We start from the raw sequence: 17,754 nt of genomic DNA, 5'->3' as shown, positions 1-17,754 counted from the left end.
GTGGGGACAAATGACTGGCCTTTTTGTAAGACACAAATTTCTTCCTCATTGAGTTGGGTGGATGAAATGTTGATCACCAAATTTTCGTGACCATTCATCTGCGTCTGTTGCCTTTCTTTGGTTTGGCCTGTTCTTTTTCGGCCTCTGCAGGTTTTTCCCCGCCTGGGTCGGTGGTTTGATCCAGATCCTGTTCTAAAAAATGAACCGCAGAGCTTGAGGTGCCAGGTTGCTGTGCTTCTTGTTCAGCGGTTGGCCTGGTTGTTTTGCGTGTTATGGTGTCACCATCAGATGACGAAGTTTCGGTTGCGGAGTATGGATTATAAGGGCGATTGGGGCGTCGGCGGGCGTACACTTCTGCCCAAGTGTACACCTCGCCGAGCTTATAATCAATGGTGTCCCTCTTATATTTCCGGAATTTCCGTTCTTGTATCTCACGTGTGTGTTTGTCTAATTGAGCATTCACGTCCTCCAGCATTTTGGTCAGCTCCGCTGGGTCGATGGCATTGTCCAGCTCGGTACGTACAGCTTTGATTTCTTGTGCCAGGTCTTCCAGTGTTTTGGACAACTCTTCCACAATGAGTAGGATTAAGTCCAACGAGCATTTGTTGAGTATGGCGTACCACCTCTCAACGAATCTCGTGTTGTTTTTGCATAGTAAGGGTTTCAGGGGGACCCGTAGGCCCCTGGGGATCCGTTGGGTGCAATGGTACCGCACGAGAGTGCTTGCGTGTAATTTTTGATTGGTTTAACCCGTGATGAATTACTACAGGTTCGTACCAAATCTGAAAATTCCAGAATGGTAGTGGTATCCAAGTACACGGTTCTCAGTAAACAGTATAAGAACATTATTTCCAAACACTGGGCATTACTGAACCTGGAACCTGATTTCCAGGGAGCCTTTGCACAACAACCCATGTTTGCTTATACAAGGGGAAGAAACTTAAAAGAAATGTTATGCAAACCTAAATCTGAAAGTCAACCGGTCACTTATAAGGGTCTGCGCCCTTGTCACAACTGCAGTAACTGCCATAATTGCATCCAGGGGAATGTTGTCCACCATCCCATGAAGGGGTACCCCATAAAACTACAGGTGAATGCCACGTGCAATTCCATGAATGTCATCTATCTTTTGAAGTGTCCCTGTGGCAAGTGTTATGTGGGACACACTGAACGAAAAATCAGGACACGTTGGAACACAAGAGCAACATAAGGACAGGCAACATGAGATCCACCATTGCCACTCACTTTTTGGAACACAATCACACCATTGCTCAACTGAAATACCTCATTTTGGAACAAGTACCAAAAACACACGACAACAAAAAAACTTTATTGAAGAGGGAAAACTTCTGGATTCGTTACATGGCGACCATGCAGCCGCACGGGCTGAATGATCGCATGGAATTTCTATGTTATCTGTGATGTATCCTGTCTGTTTATCTGTCACACTACATATACCTGTTATCACCTTGACCATTGTGTGTTTTCTCTTTTTTCTATGTTTACCTCTTTTTCTCTATGTTTACCTTTTGCTTGCCTCACCCATTGTTCTGTTTGTGTCTCATTTGTTTTACTTCATTCATTTTCCACATTTGTGCTTTATATCGAAATATGAGGGGGGACTCGATCCGGCCATTCTTGTGTTTGTTGTGGTATCACCAGTCTAAGATGGCGCTCACACGTAGGTCTACTGTAGTCCAACTTTTATGTTTACATGCCTTCGCATATATTGACAATGTCCCGGCGCGTTCGCTTCGTGATCCGGGCTGTTGACTGTAACATGCGTTCTCAATGCACACTGTGAGTACCTCGGGTCGGGGGACGCATTTATTGTTTATTAGCGTTTTGCCCACCTGTGATGATGTTAGACTGTATCTTTCTCTTACACTTTGGTGAGCGGGTTCTTTCACGCTCCTTTACACATTAGCGTCGCTTTGTTGTTTGACTGCATTTTTCTCTTACACTTTGGCGAGCGGGTTCTTTCACGCTCTTTTGCACATTTGCGTCGCATTTCCAGTCACTGTTCGACATTTACACGGTGATTCTCTGGGTTTTTCCCGCGATTGACACGAGGGTATTTCTAGCTTTCCTGGCTTTGAGTTTACTTGGCCTTCCGTTTTGAACTTGATCAGTTTGTCATTCATTTTCTCCATGCACTTTTATCAAACGCACCATGGGTATCTTGGCTATTCCATTGAACACACTTTTAGTCTTCATGTGTTTTTCATGTGATACCAGTGATTGTGGCTTGTGTAGGTTGTTGATGATACTTGATTTGATTATGGCATTTCCTTTGTTTGTAGAGCGATCCCCTGAGGAAGGGCTTTGCTGTAGCCCGAAATGCATTGGGATATTTAATTTTCGGTCTATTATTCTGCTGACGTCAAACTTCATTTGCTTTTGGATCACGATGTTGTATACATGGAACTTAATGTATATATACTAAAACCATGACGAACCAGTAAATCATTTGGATTGAACATTTATTAATTTGTTTCAAATCATTAGACCTGTGTGTCACCTCAACGCTGTGCACTGGGGGGTCTACCTCTCATCAGGGGTAGCCTTGTATTAGTCTTTGATCTCGCGCTGACGGTCCAGACAGCGTTTACCCCTGGTTGCACGCTCCACTGCCCAACCTTGTTGAAAAGTTGATCACTAACAGCTGTGCAAATACCTCCCCATCATACTTTGTGAGTTCATTTGTAACCTCCCATGAGGACTGGCCCATTTACTTCTGTTGTTACACGGCATGTCATATTTAGTCTGTAAGCACTGTTTTCTTTAATGAGTTTCTCTTCATACAGGCACGACGTGCTTTCCTGCAAATTTCAGCACACAATGTGCGCTTTCACTTTTCAAGCAGCCCGGGACAATGTTGGCTGCTTATTTGAAATTAAACAGATCTCGCATTTACAAGAGTTTGTGCTATCTGCATTGTAAATGACAATGCCTTTTATTTATGCATTAATTATCAAAAAAGATAAATAAAAGGTATTGTTATTTACAAAGCCAATCGCTTAACCTCTCGCAAATGCGTGACCTATTGCATTTCAAGTGCTTTTTTAAAAATATTGTTTGGGAAGTCCAGGTAGCTCAAAATCGCCTTTGCGCACAGGAAATTTCCGTTTTTATAATTGACTGTGCTAAGTGGCACTTCCCATGTTTGATCGATGAATAAAAAAATAAAAGAAATTGGCGAACCCTTCATTCTTTAGATGACGCGTGCCCATGTGTGATGATAATGCATACATGAGTTTACAGATGGTGCGAATGCCAACAGCGGTTGTGGCATTGCGCTCCTCCCCACACCTCAATACTAAACAGCACAAGTAAAAAGCATGCTTTCAACTGATGGATGTGGTTCGGCATCGCCAAAAACATTGGAAAAGCCAGTAGGTCCCATAAACAAGATCTATTGGTTTTGCTAATGCTTGTTCTATTTTGCTGCCCAGTGGCTTCAAAACTTGCAGACAGATGAGAACTCTACACCATGATTGGGTTACTTCCCAGCCGAGCTCCAGACTCTGCAAACGCGTGATGCACCTGACCCCCTCCCCCATGTGAAGGGTGTCTCCTGTCCTGGTGCCAGGCTATGGGGAGACGTGATGGCCCGTGATAGGTTTCGGACAGGCGGGGGACGGGCATTTTACCTGTACCCCGGCTGAGAGAGGTGTCCAAGTATCCCTTTCTGTACACCTCACCCAAAAATGCCCTATTTTCCACTATATCCGCATTCAATGGGAAAAGACCTCCACCTAGGAACCCCCTTTAAGGCGGCTGTTGAGTAGTCCACCTCCCACCCAACGTGGAGCACAAGCCAATGATGAAGCATGCCACCTTTGTGGGAGAGGGTCCGTGCATCCCGAAAATAAAATTCGACAGGACTTGGGTATGAAGGGTAGTATAAGACGGGCTTTTCCAACGCGTAGCTAGTGAGCGAATGATCACTCTCCAGCTAGCTGGAAGTAGCCCTCCTGTGTGCAGCCTAGCCTACTAAATTATTATTACTTTTAGTTTTATGTAGCGCTGGCTAGACCCGAATGTATGGAGAAGTGTGGCTCACGGTGTAGAGCAGGCAGACCCAGAAGCTGAGGTCAGACCCGGGACCAGGGTTCAATTCCCGACGCGGCAGGGTCTTGAGCTCAAATGTCCACGGACTCGATAATTCTCGCTTCGGTGCCTGCTCTAATCATGGGTTCTCACTCTACAACTCTGGGCATTAAGCTTGCTTAATCTCCACAACGGTCCCCTGCGGCGGGATGTCTGGCTTTCACCTTGGGGATGCCCTGTAGGGGCTATCTCACAGGGAAAAGCCAGAACGGGTTCCCAAGGCAAGCGCCGGGAAACCTCTGGGTAGCTGTGCGCTCAATAAATGCAATAATAATAATAATAATAATAATCAGAGCTCTTTACAGGTTATGCGAAGACCAAAAGAAAAACAGACAATACAGCATTGAGGTAGTCAACAGTCAAGAAGCTTGTGCATGATTGAGTTAATATGTGAATATCAAAATTGAAAAGCATGTATTAAAGACAAAACATGTCTTTATTATAACTGATCAGCTGATGTTTGAATTTCCAAAATATATTTAAAGCTGATATTTGAGTGTTGTTGGGGAGGTTTATTACTGATATAACCTTGGTATCTGCGGCTAGACTATGTCTCTACCAGATACATTGTTACCGAAGGTAAGTAACTTGTTCGCCAGGGACATTTAAGCCATCGCAATTCTGTAAGACCCACAGGAAGACATTCCAGCCTTTTCTTTGCGTTACCCCCGGCAACCATGCCTGGTGCCCTGGGGGGGATCGCTGCGGGCCATTTTACATGGGAGGCCATTAATGTAATCTTGTCTGATGTGGTCACTGTTAAAACACAAATGATACTATTATTTACCATAAATAGCTCTTATTGTAGAACAGGTTGGAGACTCCTGGTATAATACAAGATTTTATGGTCTTTCAACTCGGAATGGGTGGAAACCCACACGGAACGTCACAATCTTTGCAATTAATGGTCATTCCTCCTCTTTTGTATGATCAGTCCTTCTCTGATGTGAGTCTGAGTCTGTGGTGACATTCACTTCTTCTCTCTGGTGAGTGTGCACTATTGGTGATAGTCATTCCTTCTCTTTTCTGAGATCAGTTATTCTCTGCTCAGAATTTGAGGCAGTAGTGACTGTCAATGCTTCTCTGCAGTGAGTTTGGGCTATTGGTGATGGTCATTCTTCCTCTGCTCTGTGATCAGTCGTTCTGCCCAGTTTGAGGCAGTGGTGATGGCGGGCTTTGTCCACCATGAAACTAAATCGGGGGTGATGGTCAGTCCTTCTTTGTGATTTCGAGCCAGTGGAGATGATCAGTTCTCGTCTGCGGTAAGCTGGAGCCAGTGATGGCACTCAGTCTTTCTCGGATGTGATTATGAGCCAGTGATGGTACCCAGTCTTTCTCGGATGTGATTATGAGCCAGTGATGGCACTCAGTCTTTCTCGGATGTGATTATGAGCCAGTGTTGGCACTCAGTCTTTCTCGGATGTGATTATGAGCCAGTGATGGCATTCAGTCTTTCTCGAATAGGATTTTGAGCCAGTGATGGCACTCAGACTTTCTCGGATGTGGAAGTGTTTCATAGCTGCCTGCGTGACACGGCGCTTTGGTTGAAGGATAATTTGCTGCAATTTAATGCGGGTAAGACCGAGGTGCTTTACTGCTTAGTGAGCGGGGTTCCTTCTGTGATGCCCAGTAACTTTTGGCCTACCGACACCTCGACCGTTGTTCGGCCAGTTAAAACGGTCCGCAACCTGGGCTTAATGTTTGACAACAAACTTACCATGGAGGCTCAGGTTACGAAAACGGTGGCCTGTTGCTTTGCCATTATCAGATCACTAAGGAAAATGTCCCCTCTGCTGCCCCCTCTTACGCGTGCGTTAGTGGCGTGAGCACCATTCTTAGCAGACTAGATTATTGTAATGCCCTTCTGCTTGAATCCCCGAAATACCTTTTGGACAGACTACAGAGGATTCAGTCGTCGGCAGCCAAACTAGCCCTTGGGTGGCCTAGAAGGTGGTCCTCCTCTTCGGCCCTGGCAGAGCTGCAGTGGCTCCCGTTGAGACAGAGAGTCCAGTTAAAGTCCCTCTGTTTAGTATTTAAAGCCCTGCATGGGCCGGGGCCTGCGTCAATGCAGAGAAAATTTGAATGGTATGTCCCTGCGAGAAATCTCCGTTCCTCATCGGCGAGACTGGTGAAGAAACCGAGGTTCAGGAAAGTTAAGTTGGGTGGTAGATCCTGTGGTGTAGCAGCTGCTAAATTGTGGAACAAACTCCCTTTGGAGCTCAGACAAGTCAGTGACCTCCTTCCTTTTAGAAGGAGAGTAAAAACCTGGTTGTTTCCCAAGATTTAGTTGGCTGTCTTCCGCGGGCACATTTCTATACTGCACTCTGAGTTTTGCTAGCGCCAGAATGCCTGTTAGGTGACAGTGCGCTCTACAAATAAAGTAAATAAATAAATAAATAAAGATTATGAGCCAGTGATGGCACTCAGTCTTTCTCGGATGTGGTTATGAGTCAAGTGATGGCACTCAGTCTTTCTCGGATGTGATTATGAGTCAAGTGATGGCACTCAGTCTTTCTCGGATGTGGTTATGAGCCAGTGATGGCACTCAGTTTTTCTCTGATATGATTTTGAGCCAGTGATGGCACTGAGTCTTTCTCGGATGTGATTAGGGGCTAGTGATGGCACTCAGTCTTTCTCGGATGTGATTAGGGGCTAGTGATGGCACTCAGTCTTTCTCGGATGTGGTTATGAGTCAAGTGATGGCACTCAGTCTTTCTCGGATGTGGTTATGAGCCAGTGATGGCACTCAGTCTTTCTCTGATATGATTTTGAGCCAGTGATAATTCTTAGTCCTTCTCCGCTGTGAGTTTGAGGCTGTGGTGATGGTTAGCTTTATCTACATATCAGTGCTGGCACGCAGTCCTCTTCCACAGTGATTTTGGGCCTTGGGATGACAATCAGTCCTTCCCTGATGTGATTTTGCTGTTGGTGGTCATTCAGTCCTTGCTCTCCGAGCCATCAATAGTAGTCCGCGGTTGCTTCTACAGGGTCCCTGTTTCCTTACCCATCATTTCCTAGTGCTCCTGAGTGATTGTGGGCCGGTGGGGCAGTCACGGTATGGAATGAGGTGCCGTCTTACAAGAGGGGTGCAGTTACAACAGGAAATGACAAGGGTCCTTGCACACAGGTGAGAGTCACTCAAAAACCCAGCGCATCTCAATGTGCAAATGCAAAGTGCAAATTTACGACACAAAAAGTGCAATGTGATACCCAGGTTCCATTGCAGATAGCAGTGCCTGCATTGCAAACCCCTGTGAGGGAGGAACGCCCCTATGCCCTCCCTTCTGCTTGCGAGTCACAAGGGGAGGTTTTCGCCAAGGGATGTTCCCCCCCCACCCCTCTTCTGATTATTCAGGGGCCACACACATTCTTTGTAGCTGCTCATGTGGTCGCAAAGCACAGAATGAATGTCTCCTGGCAAGGGCGCATGATAATCATTTGCAGAGTATGCAGTGCCACACTTTGTGCCAGAACTGGCACCTGTTCATCAAAGGGAGGAAGCCGGGTTTAAAATGATGGCCCATTTTGAATTATAATGTGGGAACTGTCCCTCGCAGGCCTCCGTCCAGCCTTCATTATTGTGGGCCAAAAGTTACATGTCCGATTCCAATCAATGAGGGGTGAGATTGCGCTGCGCAAAACCCTCTGCGCTGCAGAGGTAATGAATGAGTCAATCAAGTAGTATTTGTATTTGCTAAGTGTGCGGAGCGGAGTTTTCTGGTGGGTTGGTGGAAGATCAGACAGTGGTTCAAGAAGGCTGTGCCTTGGTTGTGGAGTGCCAGGAGCTTGAACTGGTATCTCTTCTGGACGGGAGCCAGTGAGGTCTTTTAGGTGCTGGGTGATGTGTGTTCTCTTGGGAAGATTGAGAATTAGTCTGGCTGCTGCCCTCTGGATTGTCTGGAATGTTTGCATAAGTTTGGTGGTGGTGTCTGCATAGAGTGTTTTGCCGTTGCCAAGTTGGCTTGTGACGAGGGCCTGCATCACAGTTTTCCTTTTGCTGATGGGGAGTCATCTAAAGAATTTGGAACATGCGAATTGTGTGGAAATAGGTTGACGAGACGGCATTGGCCTGAAGTTTCATGGAGAGTTCACTGTCCAGGATGATGAGGTTGCGGGCATGAAGTTTCGGTGTGGAGGTGGGTCCGAGCTCCACCAGCCAGCAGGAGTCGTTCCGGAGGGCAGTGTTTTTTCCAAAGATCAGTACTTCGGTTTTGTCCGTGTTGAGCTTCAGGCAGTTGTCTTTAATCCATGTTGCAACGTTTTTCATGCAGTTGCGGAAGTTGGTCTTTGTCGCGTTGAGGTCTGCTGAAAGGGACAGGACAAGTTGTTGTCGGCATACGAGATGATTTTGATGTCGTGCTTTCTGACAATGTTTGCGAGCAGCGTCATGTAAATGTTGAAGAGGGTTGGGCTGAGGGACGAGCCTTGGGGTACTCCACCCATTGTGTGCTTCGGTTGTGAGGAGAAGGGAGGGAGTTGGACTCTTTGCATGTGTCCCGTGAGGAAGGATGCCATCCATCCTAGCACATTGTTTGTGATTCCAATCCGGCATAGTCGGTCGATGAGTGTGTGGTGTGAGACGGTGTTGAACGCTGCGTAGAGGTCCAGGAGGATGAGGGCGGCTGATTCTCCTCTGTTGTAGTAGTGCTTGGATGTCACCTGTTGCGGCAATCAGGGCTGTGTCTGTACTGGGGTTGGCTCTGGAGCCTGATTGAAATGGGCCCAGCAGCTTGTTTCTGTCCAGAAGTTCGGTGAGTTGGGGATTGATGGCCTTCTCCAGGACTTTGGCGGAAACGGGAGGAGGGAGATGGGGCGGTAGCTCTGCTTTGCAAAGGATACGGGCTTCTAGCAGCCCACGACGTGGCTTGAGCTTCCTCAGCTTGAAACAGGTATGAGATGTTCGGATTCTGTGTTAGGGCAGACAGTGCCGGCATTTCCAGCGAGAGAAGACGAACAATTCTACCGCTATACGCAGCACCATTTAGTAGCACTGCGCAAGAAGCCTCCCTGGGAATAAAGCCTTAGTGAAGGTCCAGATCGAATTTAGCTTCATGGAAGCTTGGGGAACTGATTTTGCAAGCACACACCTTGTTCGTGACAGACTTCCAATTCATTTTGAACATTTCTATAACTAGAAATTCCACATTCTTGGCACCTTTGTAATCTAGTGTTGTTTGGTCCTGATTAGAACCCCGTAACATTAGGGTTTGAAACGCATAGACCCTTTTTGTGCTCCCGAAGAACCCTATTAATTTTGTGTTAACCGGTACAAAGCTTGTTGCTTGTTCACAAATTAATTTCTACAATTGGGATATTATTCAAACTAAATCCTATGTTATTGTTTAATTGGAAGCTGTAATATACTCATCATTTGCTCCCTTTTTTTGGTCTTTGGTATGAGTTGTGGTAACTGTACTGAAATAAGCCACAGTGCCATTTAGGCCTCTTATTGTGTTGTATGTATGTAAGTATGAATGTGGAATGGTTGTAAATTAGAGTCAGGTGGTGTACAGTAATTCAATGTGATATGTGTTTTGTATACTGTTTTTAACACTGTTTTCCCTGATCTGCTTGTATATATCAACTTAAATTTACTTTTTTTGATACAGCAATTGATAATAATAATAATAATAATAATTGATAAGCCTTCAGGTGCATTGTTTTGGAATTCTTGCACTATTGTCTACTCAAGATAGAAAATAAATATCAGTATTGGTTTTCTTTTTGTTGGTGGGTTTAGTGGACTCAGCCTTACTGAGTACAGTCGAACCTATTGGTGTTACTTGTTATTTTGTTAATAGCACGCATTGTTTACAGCCCCCGGAAACGGCAAGAACGACTTATGAAGCGCTTTATAGAAACTTGTTATTAGTAGCAGTGGGTATTGAAGGAGATGATCGATTCCTAGTGTAAGTGCTGCCATCTCGTGGCTACTGCTTGTATTGTTTTTTTTTTTTTAATACTTGGCTGCTTCACTTCTCGTTCTGGCTCCTCTCCTTGGACTCTCTGGGAGGCAGGCATGGATGGTGTCTTTACACTGAGAGAGTCTCATAGCTCGCTTCAGATGAGGAAGTGAAAGGCTGAGGGCGGGGCAGAGTCCAGAGTGGGTCCAGGAGGGCTGCATTCATCTTGCATTTTACAGAGAGCCTCTGACATTTCACCTTGCTCCGATGTGGCTAGCCTCAAAGGTCTGCATGGGTCCGGCCCTCCTGCACCCACATTGGACGCCCCTGCTCCCAGGGCTTTGACAGCTTCGAAGGCTACGACGACATATCCCATATGGGCATTTCATCTTTCATCTTCAATTCGTTCAAAGCCGGCTTGTAGTGTGCGGATTTTTAAATCCGACAAAACGTGACATTTGACCTTTCATTTCACCACTTAGAGCCAAAAAGGCGCTTGATTAAAAAAAAAAAGCTGCCAGGCGAGGCCACAGTGTAACATGTTCCCCAGTTCTGTGCGTGTATAGTAGGTTTTTTTTTAAAGCGCTACATGTCCCTACAGACTCGATAAAGCGCTTGTATGAAAGAGAAGCAGTGTGAAGGGGCAGAGTCGGCCCGCAGTGCAGGGGTGAGTTTAGCACACTTCAAATATACGCACTGTCAGAAATAAACATGTTCGATTTACCAGAGAGAGGTGTCTGCAGCCAGGGCCGGCTCCGGCGGGTGGTTATGGTTCGCCTTGCAGCGGTTGCCCGCTGCATTAGTGGCACCGGTGCCTGCTGCCGCCTGACGCCATTCCCACGTGACGTCAGCCTCTGCTTCTGTCACAGGACTCTAAACCCTCTGGGTCTTTCTTTCGCAGTACACTGGTACCCCCGCCCGAATTGTTCCTGCAATTTTCTGTGCTAAATCAGTGCCTTCTGTCCAGTGTCCTTGTGACAAGGGATCCCGCTGCCTGCTTCTTTCATTGGCCAGGTGACCCCTTTTAATATAACTCACTGACCTCTTTGTCCGCGTCAGCATCTGCTGCTCTCTTTTGGGTCCGGCTACAACCTTAGCAGTTTCACCGAACTTACAGCATCAACACGCAGAGGTGGGGAGAGGCCGGGCTCCCCAGCCATTGGACCTTTGAAGCTTCATTCACATGTTGACCCGCCCACAACCTCCATTCAACAACCATTGGTTGGTTGTAACTGTCAATCACGATAGATTTGATTTTACCCCTTATAAGCATCTTCTAGCAGTTTCATTGACACAGTAATGAGACGACTCACCTTGGAGAAGTATTGCCCCTGCATTGCTCCTTAAAGCGGCGCTTTCCTGCGCTGTGACGTTTTTCTGGACTGTTATCCCCCCCCCCCCCCCTCCCCCCCTTTGGCAGTCATGCAAGGTCAGTGAGGATGCGCTGTGTCATTGGGCTTTTAAGTGACATCTGATGTGGGGGGAGATGGGGGGGGGCACAAATGAGAACAGTTCCCGCCTCCTCATCCCAGGAGGTGCTGTGGTTGGTGGAGGTAGTAAAGGCCTGTGAGCGATTGGCTCCTCTCCAGCTGCCTGTTGTAGATCTTCTGTGTGCAGCCCAACCTACTAAATTAGAAGCTTCTACTTGGCTGAATTAATAAATGGTGTATTCAAGACGGAAATGCGTTTTCAGAACTCATAAGCTGATGTTTGGAGTAAGATGGTTGAATTGCCCAAATAAATGTGAACCTTACTGCTGGTATTAACCCCTTCGCTGCTGGCAGGATTCCCCCGCTGTGCTGAGGGGCGGGGGCGCGCATTGCGCTCCGGTGCTCATGACGAGCTGAGCTCGTCATGATCCCGCCCGTTCCAATGGAACGCTCAGCACAGCAGGGGAATCTGCCCAGCATGTGAGCGTTCCATTTAACGGGCGCGGTCATGACGAGCTCAGCTATTCATGAGCACCAGGGCGCCTTGGCTCATGACGAGCTGAGCTCGTCATGAGCACAGGAGGGGTTTTAATTAGGCCTGGGCGGTAAATTCCGTTCCGTTCGCGGACTTTGGGTAATTTCCTGTTCCGCGGAGAACGCGGGATTGCAAAAAAATTCCGCAATCCGCGGCTTCGCAGAATTATTTGCTTGTTAGCACTTTCAAAATGCATGTTTGTGATATAGTTCCCCCCGAGCATGCAAACAGCGTTCTCGAACAGGAATAAAGCATCATGAACTGGCGTAACAAGCAATTCCGCATGTTCGCGGAAGTCTGCGTGCGCGCAGAGTGTTTTTACCGTTTCGTTGAGCTTTGCATAGAGCGACTTCGCAAATTCTGCCCACCCCTAGTATTAATATGGTGCCTGGGGCATTCAAACTACAGTTGTTATGTATTACCTGTGTAACGGCATTCCAAACTGACTTAAACCCTTTTTACATTCCTGCTGGCTAACCTGCTTGATGCCCTGAGCTGATCATGGCTGTAATCTTCTATGGGGTGGCTACTATTGGAATCCTATCTGATGAGGTCACTATTCACAACACTATTTATATGAGTAGCTTGGGTGATTTTAATTGATCTTAAGTAGCTCTTATTACAGAAAGTGTTGGACACCCAGGTGGTAGAAGCATGCTTCTAGTCTAGAGGTACAGACATTTTTTACCTGTATGCTTTGAGGAAACTCCCTAGCAGCTCCCCCAGTAAAAGAGTTGTTCCACCCCTTAACTAAGGGTCCCCTGCTGAGCATGTCAATGAAGGATACGCACATATATACTCCTGTGTGCGATGTGTCCTCCACAAGCGGCCTGGTGAAAAGTGTCCTTTAATACAGGACTTGCGGAACGTTCAAGATTTTGGGTTGAGCCCTGTAGCAGCAATGTAAGGGATTACTAGAGGGGGAACAGAGATGGGACCCTCGCTAAAGGGATTACTTGGGACCCAAACTTATGAGATTACTTTAGGGGACCAAGATGGGACCCTCAGTGAAGGGATTACTTGATTGAGACCAAGATGGGACCCTTAGTAAAGGGATTACTTGATTGGGACCAAGATGGGACCCTCAGTAAAGGGATTACTTGATTGGCAACAAGATGGGACCCTCAGTGAAGGGATTACTTGAGGGGATACCAAGATGGGACCCTCACATGCGCTTGTGACTGGCCTGCCTGGCCCTTCGCCCACAGCTGTACCTGCATATTCCATTCACCCTGTCTTGTGTTGTTGACGCGGGGGGTCTTTAAACCCCGCTTTGGCCTGCTTGGGTCTGCTCGTGGCCACCAAGCTTCACATTCATCTGCTGCTGTTTGATTTAATGCTAAAGCCTGTCCACGCAGAACATGTTCCAAACATCAACGGCTACCTGACCACAAGTTAAAAATATGATTTTCCTTTGCCCCTTTTGTGTACCTTAGATATTTGGCTTTTACGTTCATGAATTTTGTTAGGAAGGTGTTTGTTCTAATTTGACATTCTGCACCTGTATGTTGTTGCTTCGGATGTAAATGTCTGTGTTCAGAGTGTTGTGCAGATCTTGAGTCTGTGACATTTTTCCTCTGTGACTTTGGGCCTTGAAATGTCCTCTCATTTTCCACTTGGGTATCATATTTTCTCATTAAACTCCTTTCTCTCTTTTCTCTGTCCAGGGTTCCGCAAGATCTGCTTGGACGACCTACGCAAGGCTCACATTGTGACGGACGTCCAACAGTACATCCTGTGCCGGCTGGACCACGAGGAGGCTTTGCGCCAGCACCTGACGCGCGAGACGGCGGAGATGCTCAACCAACTGCACATCAAGAGCAACGGATGCCTTCTGTACCTGGAGCGCGTGCTGGACGGCGTCTCTGAGAGCTTCATCGTCCTGCGTGAGATTAGGGACATCCCCGGCACCCTCAACGGCCTTTACCTCTGGCTGTGCCAGCGGCTTTTCACCCGGAAGCAGTTCGCCCGCATTCAACCTCTTCTCAATGTCATGCTGGCCGCCCACCACCCGCTCACGCCGGAGGAGCTCTATGCTGCCGTCTGGACCAAGCAGATGACCATGTCTGGTTGGGACGAGTTCCAGCGCAAGTTGGATTCCCTCTCGAAGTTGTTGGTTGAAGGCCCCAACCGCACAAAGATCCTCTTCCACCACAGCTTCGCGGAGTGGCTGCTGGACGTGAAATACTGCACTCAGAAGTACCTATGTAACGCAGCAGAGGGCCATGGCATGCTGGCAATGGGCTTGAGCTGCAGAGCTGGAGACCTGCAACCCAAGGAAGTCCAAGAGTACGCCCTCCATCTCCTCCATTCCAACCTGCAGCTGGAGCCCTGCCAGCTGGCACTGTGGATGCTCTGGTGCGGGACGCCTGTCGCCGACTGCCTTTCTGGGGAGCTGCCCGTGGAGCAGGAGGTCCTTCAGCTGCTGGTAAAAGCAGGTGCCTACGCCGCCCATCAAGATGCGGACTCCTCCAGTGTCATTCACCGAGCCTTGGAGCGGGAGGACTCCATCCGCATGCTGTTGGAGAATGGAGCTAGTGTCAATCAGAAAGACTCCAACGGCAGGACATTGCTGGCCAGCGCAGCACACAGCGGCAACCTTGAGGTGGTGAACCTGCTGATCTCCCGAGGTGCGGATGTGGACGTGCTTGATGGCCATGGCCAAACTCCACTTGCCCTGGCGGCCAGGCAGGGTCACACCAAAGTGCTGCATTGCCTGATTGCAAATGGGGCTAATGTTAATAATGCAGATAAGGAAGGATGGACCGCGCTGCGGTCTGCAGCCTGGGGTGGACACTCTGAGGCAGTTGCTTCCTTGTTGCGTGCAGGCGCCGATGCAGACAGCACAGATACAGACAACAGGACAGCTTTACGGGCCGCTGCTTGGGGTGGCCATGAGGACATAGTACTTACCCTGCTGCAGCACGGCGCGGAGGTCAACAAGATGGATACCGAAGGACGGACAGCCTTGATAGCAGCCGCATACATGGGCCACCGTGAAATTGTGGAGCTCCTTTTGGTGCACGCGGCAGACATCAACCACGCGGATGTTGATGGAAGGACCGCCTTGTCAGTGGCTGCCCTTTGTGTCCCAGCTAGCCAAGGATATGCAGATGTGGTTAGCCTTCTGATAGAACATGGTGCTGACGTGGGTCACCGGGACCACGACGGCATGACCCCTCTCTTAGTAGCCGCTTACGAAGGGCATGCTGATGTGGTGGACTTGCTGCTGGAAGGTGGTGCAGATGTGGATGATGCAGATGCCACCGGCAGGACCCCCTTGTTGGCTGCCGCTTCCATGGGCCACACTGCAGTTGTAAATACACTTCTCTTCTGGGGGGCAGCAGTAGACACCATAGATAGTGAGGGTCGGACGGTGCTAAGCATTGCGGCAGCCCAAGGCAATGAAAATGTGGTAAAGACCCTTCTAGATCGTGGACTGGACGAGAACCATCGTGATGATATGGGATGGACCCCTCTTCACATGGCTGCCTTCGAGGGTCATCTGGCAGTCTGTGCAGCCCTGACAGAGCAAGGCGCAAAGGTCACCGAGGTTGACAATGACGGCCGGATCCCGCTGATTCTGGCAGCTCAAGAGGGACATTTTGATTGTCTCAAACTCCTCCTGGACAGCAAGTCACCTATTGATCATAAAGGTTATGACGGGAGGACGGCTCTGTGTGTAGCAACCCTGGAAACCCATCGGAACTTGGTAGAGCTGCTTCTGCGGCGAGGGGCAGATGTCAACTTGAAGGACGCAGATGGACGTCCCATGACCTATCTGCTGGTTTTGGAGAACCTGCTGGGCATGTTAGACTTAATGTTGGAGAACGGGGCCAACCTGGAGAACAAGGACCCCGAGGGGAGGACAGTGCTGCACGTGTCCTGCTGGCAGGGCTATCTGGAGATGGTGAAGCTTCTTGTGCGTTATGGGGCAGATGTTAATGCTCTGGACAATGAGCGTCGCTCGGCACTGCACTCAGCTGCCTGGCAGGGCCACGCGGTGGTGGTCCAGTTTCTTATTGAATGTGGTGCACATGTAGATCATGCGTGCAATCAAGGTGCTACAGGCCTCTGCATTGCTGCTCAGGAAGGTCACACGGAAGTAGTGAGGACTCTATTGGAGAAGGGGGCCGACCCCCACCATGCTGATCAGTATGGACGCACACCAATGAGGGTAGCAGGGAAACGTGGCCACCTGAAGATTATGAAACTGCTGGAGCGGCATGGAGCCCCCCCTTACAACGGCCCTATGCCGCAAGCAAAAGAGAATACCTCGACCATGAAGACCCAGTCCTCAGGGTTGACCATTAACAGCTCAGGAAGCCCAAGCATTGTAGGTGGTGACTTGCCAACTTCAGCGCAGCAAAATCGTAACGAAACCGGCAGCAGTCCCTCCCTGTCCCCAGAGTCCACAGTCGGGCGGTGCAAGTCTCTAGTATCTGACAACTCACTCAAGAGCTCCAAGAATTCCTCCATTATGACTTCCTCTACGTACCATTCCCTGGCCACGGCCCAGACAATTCCCATCGACAGCCTTACTTTCACCCAGCAGATTCAGCAGCACTCTCTTCCGCGCAGTCGCAGCCGCCACTCTATGATCTCTCCCAATTCCACCATGAGAAGTAGTAAGCCCAAGACCAGCCCCCAGAGCACCATCTCAGACTCCTTCAGCCCCAGGTCAATTCGCAATGCCCCCATGGCCAGTCCAGTGCTGAGTCGAGATATTAGCGAAAGCCCCAAATCTAGAAAGGGTCCAGGCACACCCTCAAAATCTGGGCTGAGCAGTGTCCTGGAGAAGAACTTCAAGACCGCAAGTCCTGTAAATGTGCCGATGGGGTCTGAGAGGTGGAACTCCGTAATGACCTCTTTGGGAATTAATCAGGTGCATTATTCGGACCAAGAGAAACCTCAGCATGGCTTGAATCGAGACGTAATCACAGCATTCCCAAACTACGGATCCCCTGACAGGGAACTGAAAAGGAATGGCATTCTGACCAATCCAAAGTACAGCCTGCAGGGAAGCCCTTCCTACTCTCCGCAGAAGCTGAGCAGCAGTGGTGGGTCCGAGAAGAGCGCCCCGGAGCCGATCATCTCCATCACCACTATGGATCCGCAGCTGCACCTGAAGCAGGCCATCAAGTTACAGTTCGAGGGACCGACAAGTGGCTTCAACTACAAAAAGGAGACCCCGTTGTGAAGGTAAGATGGAGGCACAGCAGGGTTGGCTTATAGTTATTGAGTGTCCTAGTCATCTTTCAATGCTTACATTATATCTTACCTGTTAGAAATGGGGGTCTCTAGTTGGCAAGGGCTTGCACCTTTGTCCAAGTAGGGACCCTTCTTCCTAGTCAGAATGAGGGAGTTACACTTCTAAAATAACCCATGTTCACCCCCTTGGTAGCGTGGCACGAGCAGTTAGGCTTATTCTAGAGGCAGTGTGTAAAGCATTTACACATAACCAACAGGAATACAGTGTAAGCACTACAAAAGGACACCACACCAGTTTAGAAATATATCCAATATTTTTATATACTCAAGACAAGATCAAAAACGATAAAAATCCACAATACAATATTTAGAAATCTTCAGTTAGCATAATAACCTTGAAAAACTGTTTCTTGAAGTAGACAGCTCTGTCTGGGGCTATCACAGCATCGTGAACAACAAAGTCCAAACAATTCTGGCTGACCGCAGCGTCACGGGCCAGCAAAATAGTACCTTAGGAAATGTAGGGCGTCGGTGACCTCTTGTTGAACTCTGAAAGCACAGC

The 17,754-nt window shown here is 48.4% G+C and overlaps 1 protein-coding gene across 2 annotated transcripts in view; it reads left to right on the top strand.

Moving 5' to 3' along the window:
• The window catches only part of LOC147693446 (uncharacterized), a 436,409-nt gene that overhangs the window by 396,580 nt on the left and 22,075 nt on the right, over positions 1-17,754 (top strand). For both annotated transcript variants that reach the window (XM_086933728.1, XM_086933729.1), the window contains one exon: positions 13,649-17,183. In XM_086933728.1, the coding sequence (XP_086789854.1) occupies positions 13,649-17,181 (3,533 nt within the window). In that variant the 3' untranslated portion in view covers positions 17,182-17,183. The remainder of the gene's footprint in view (positions 1-13,648; positions 17,184-17,754) is intronic.

The sequence above is a fragment of the Lissotriton vulgaris genome, chromosome 8 (assembly GCF_964263255.1).
Source record: "Lissotriton vulgaris chromosome 8, aLisVul1.2, whole genome shotgun sequence".
Classification (NCBI taxonomy): domain Eukaryota; kingdom Metazoa; phylum Chordata; class Amphibia; order Caudata; family Salamandridae; genus Lissotriton; species Lissotriton vulgaris.
The sequence above is the reverse complement of the archived record's forward strand: the minus strand, read 5'-3'. Positions and strand labels throughout refer to the sequence as shown.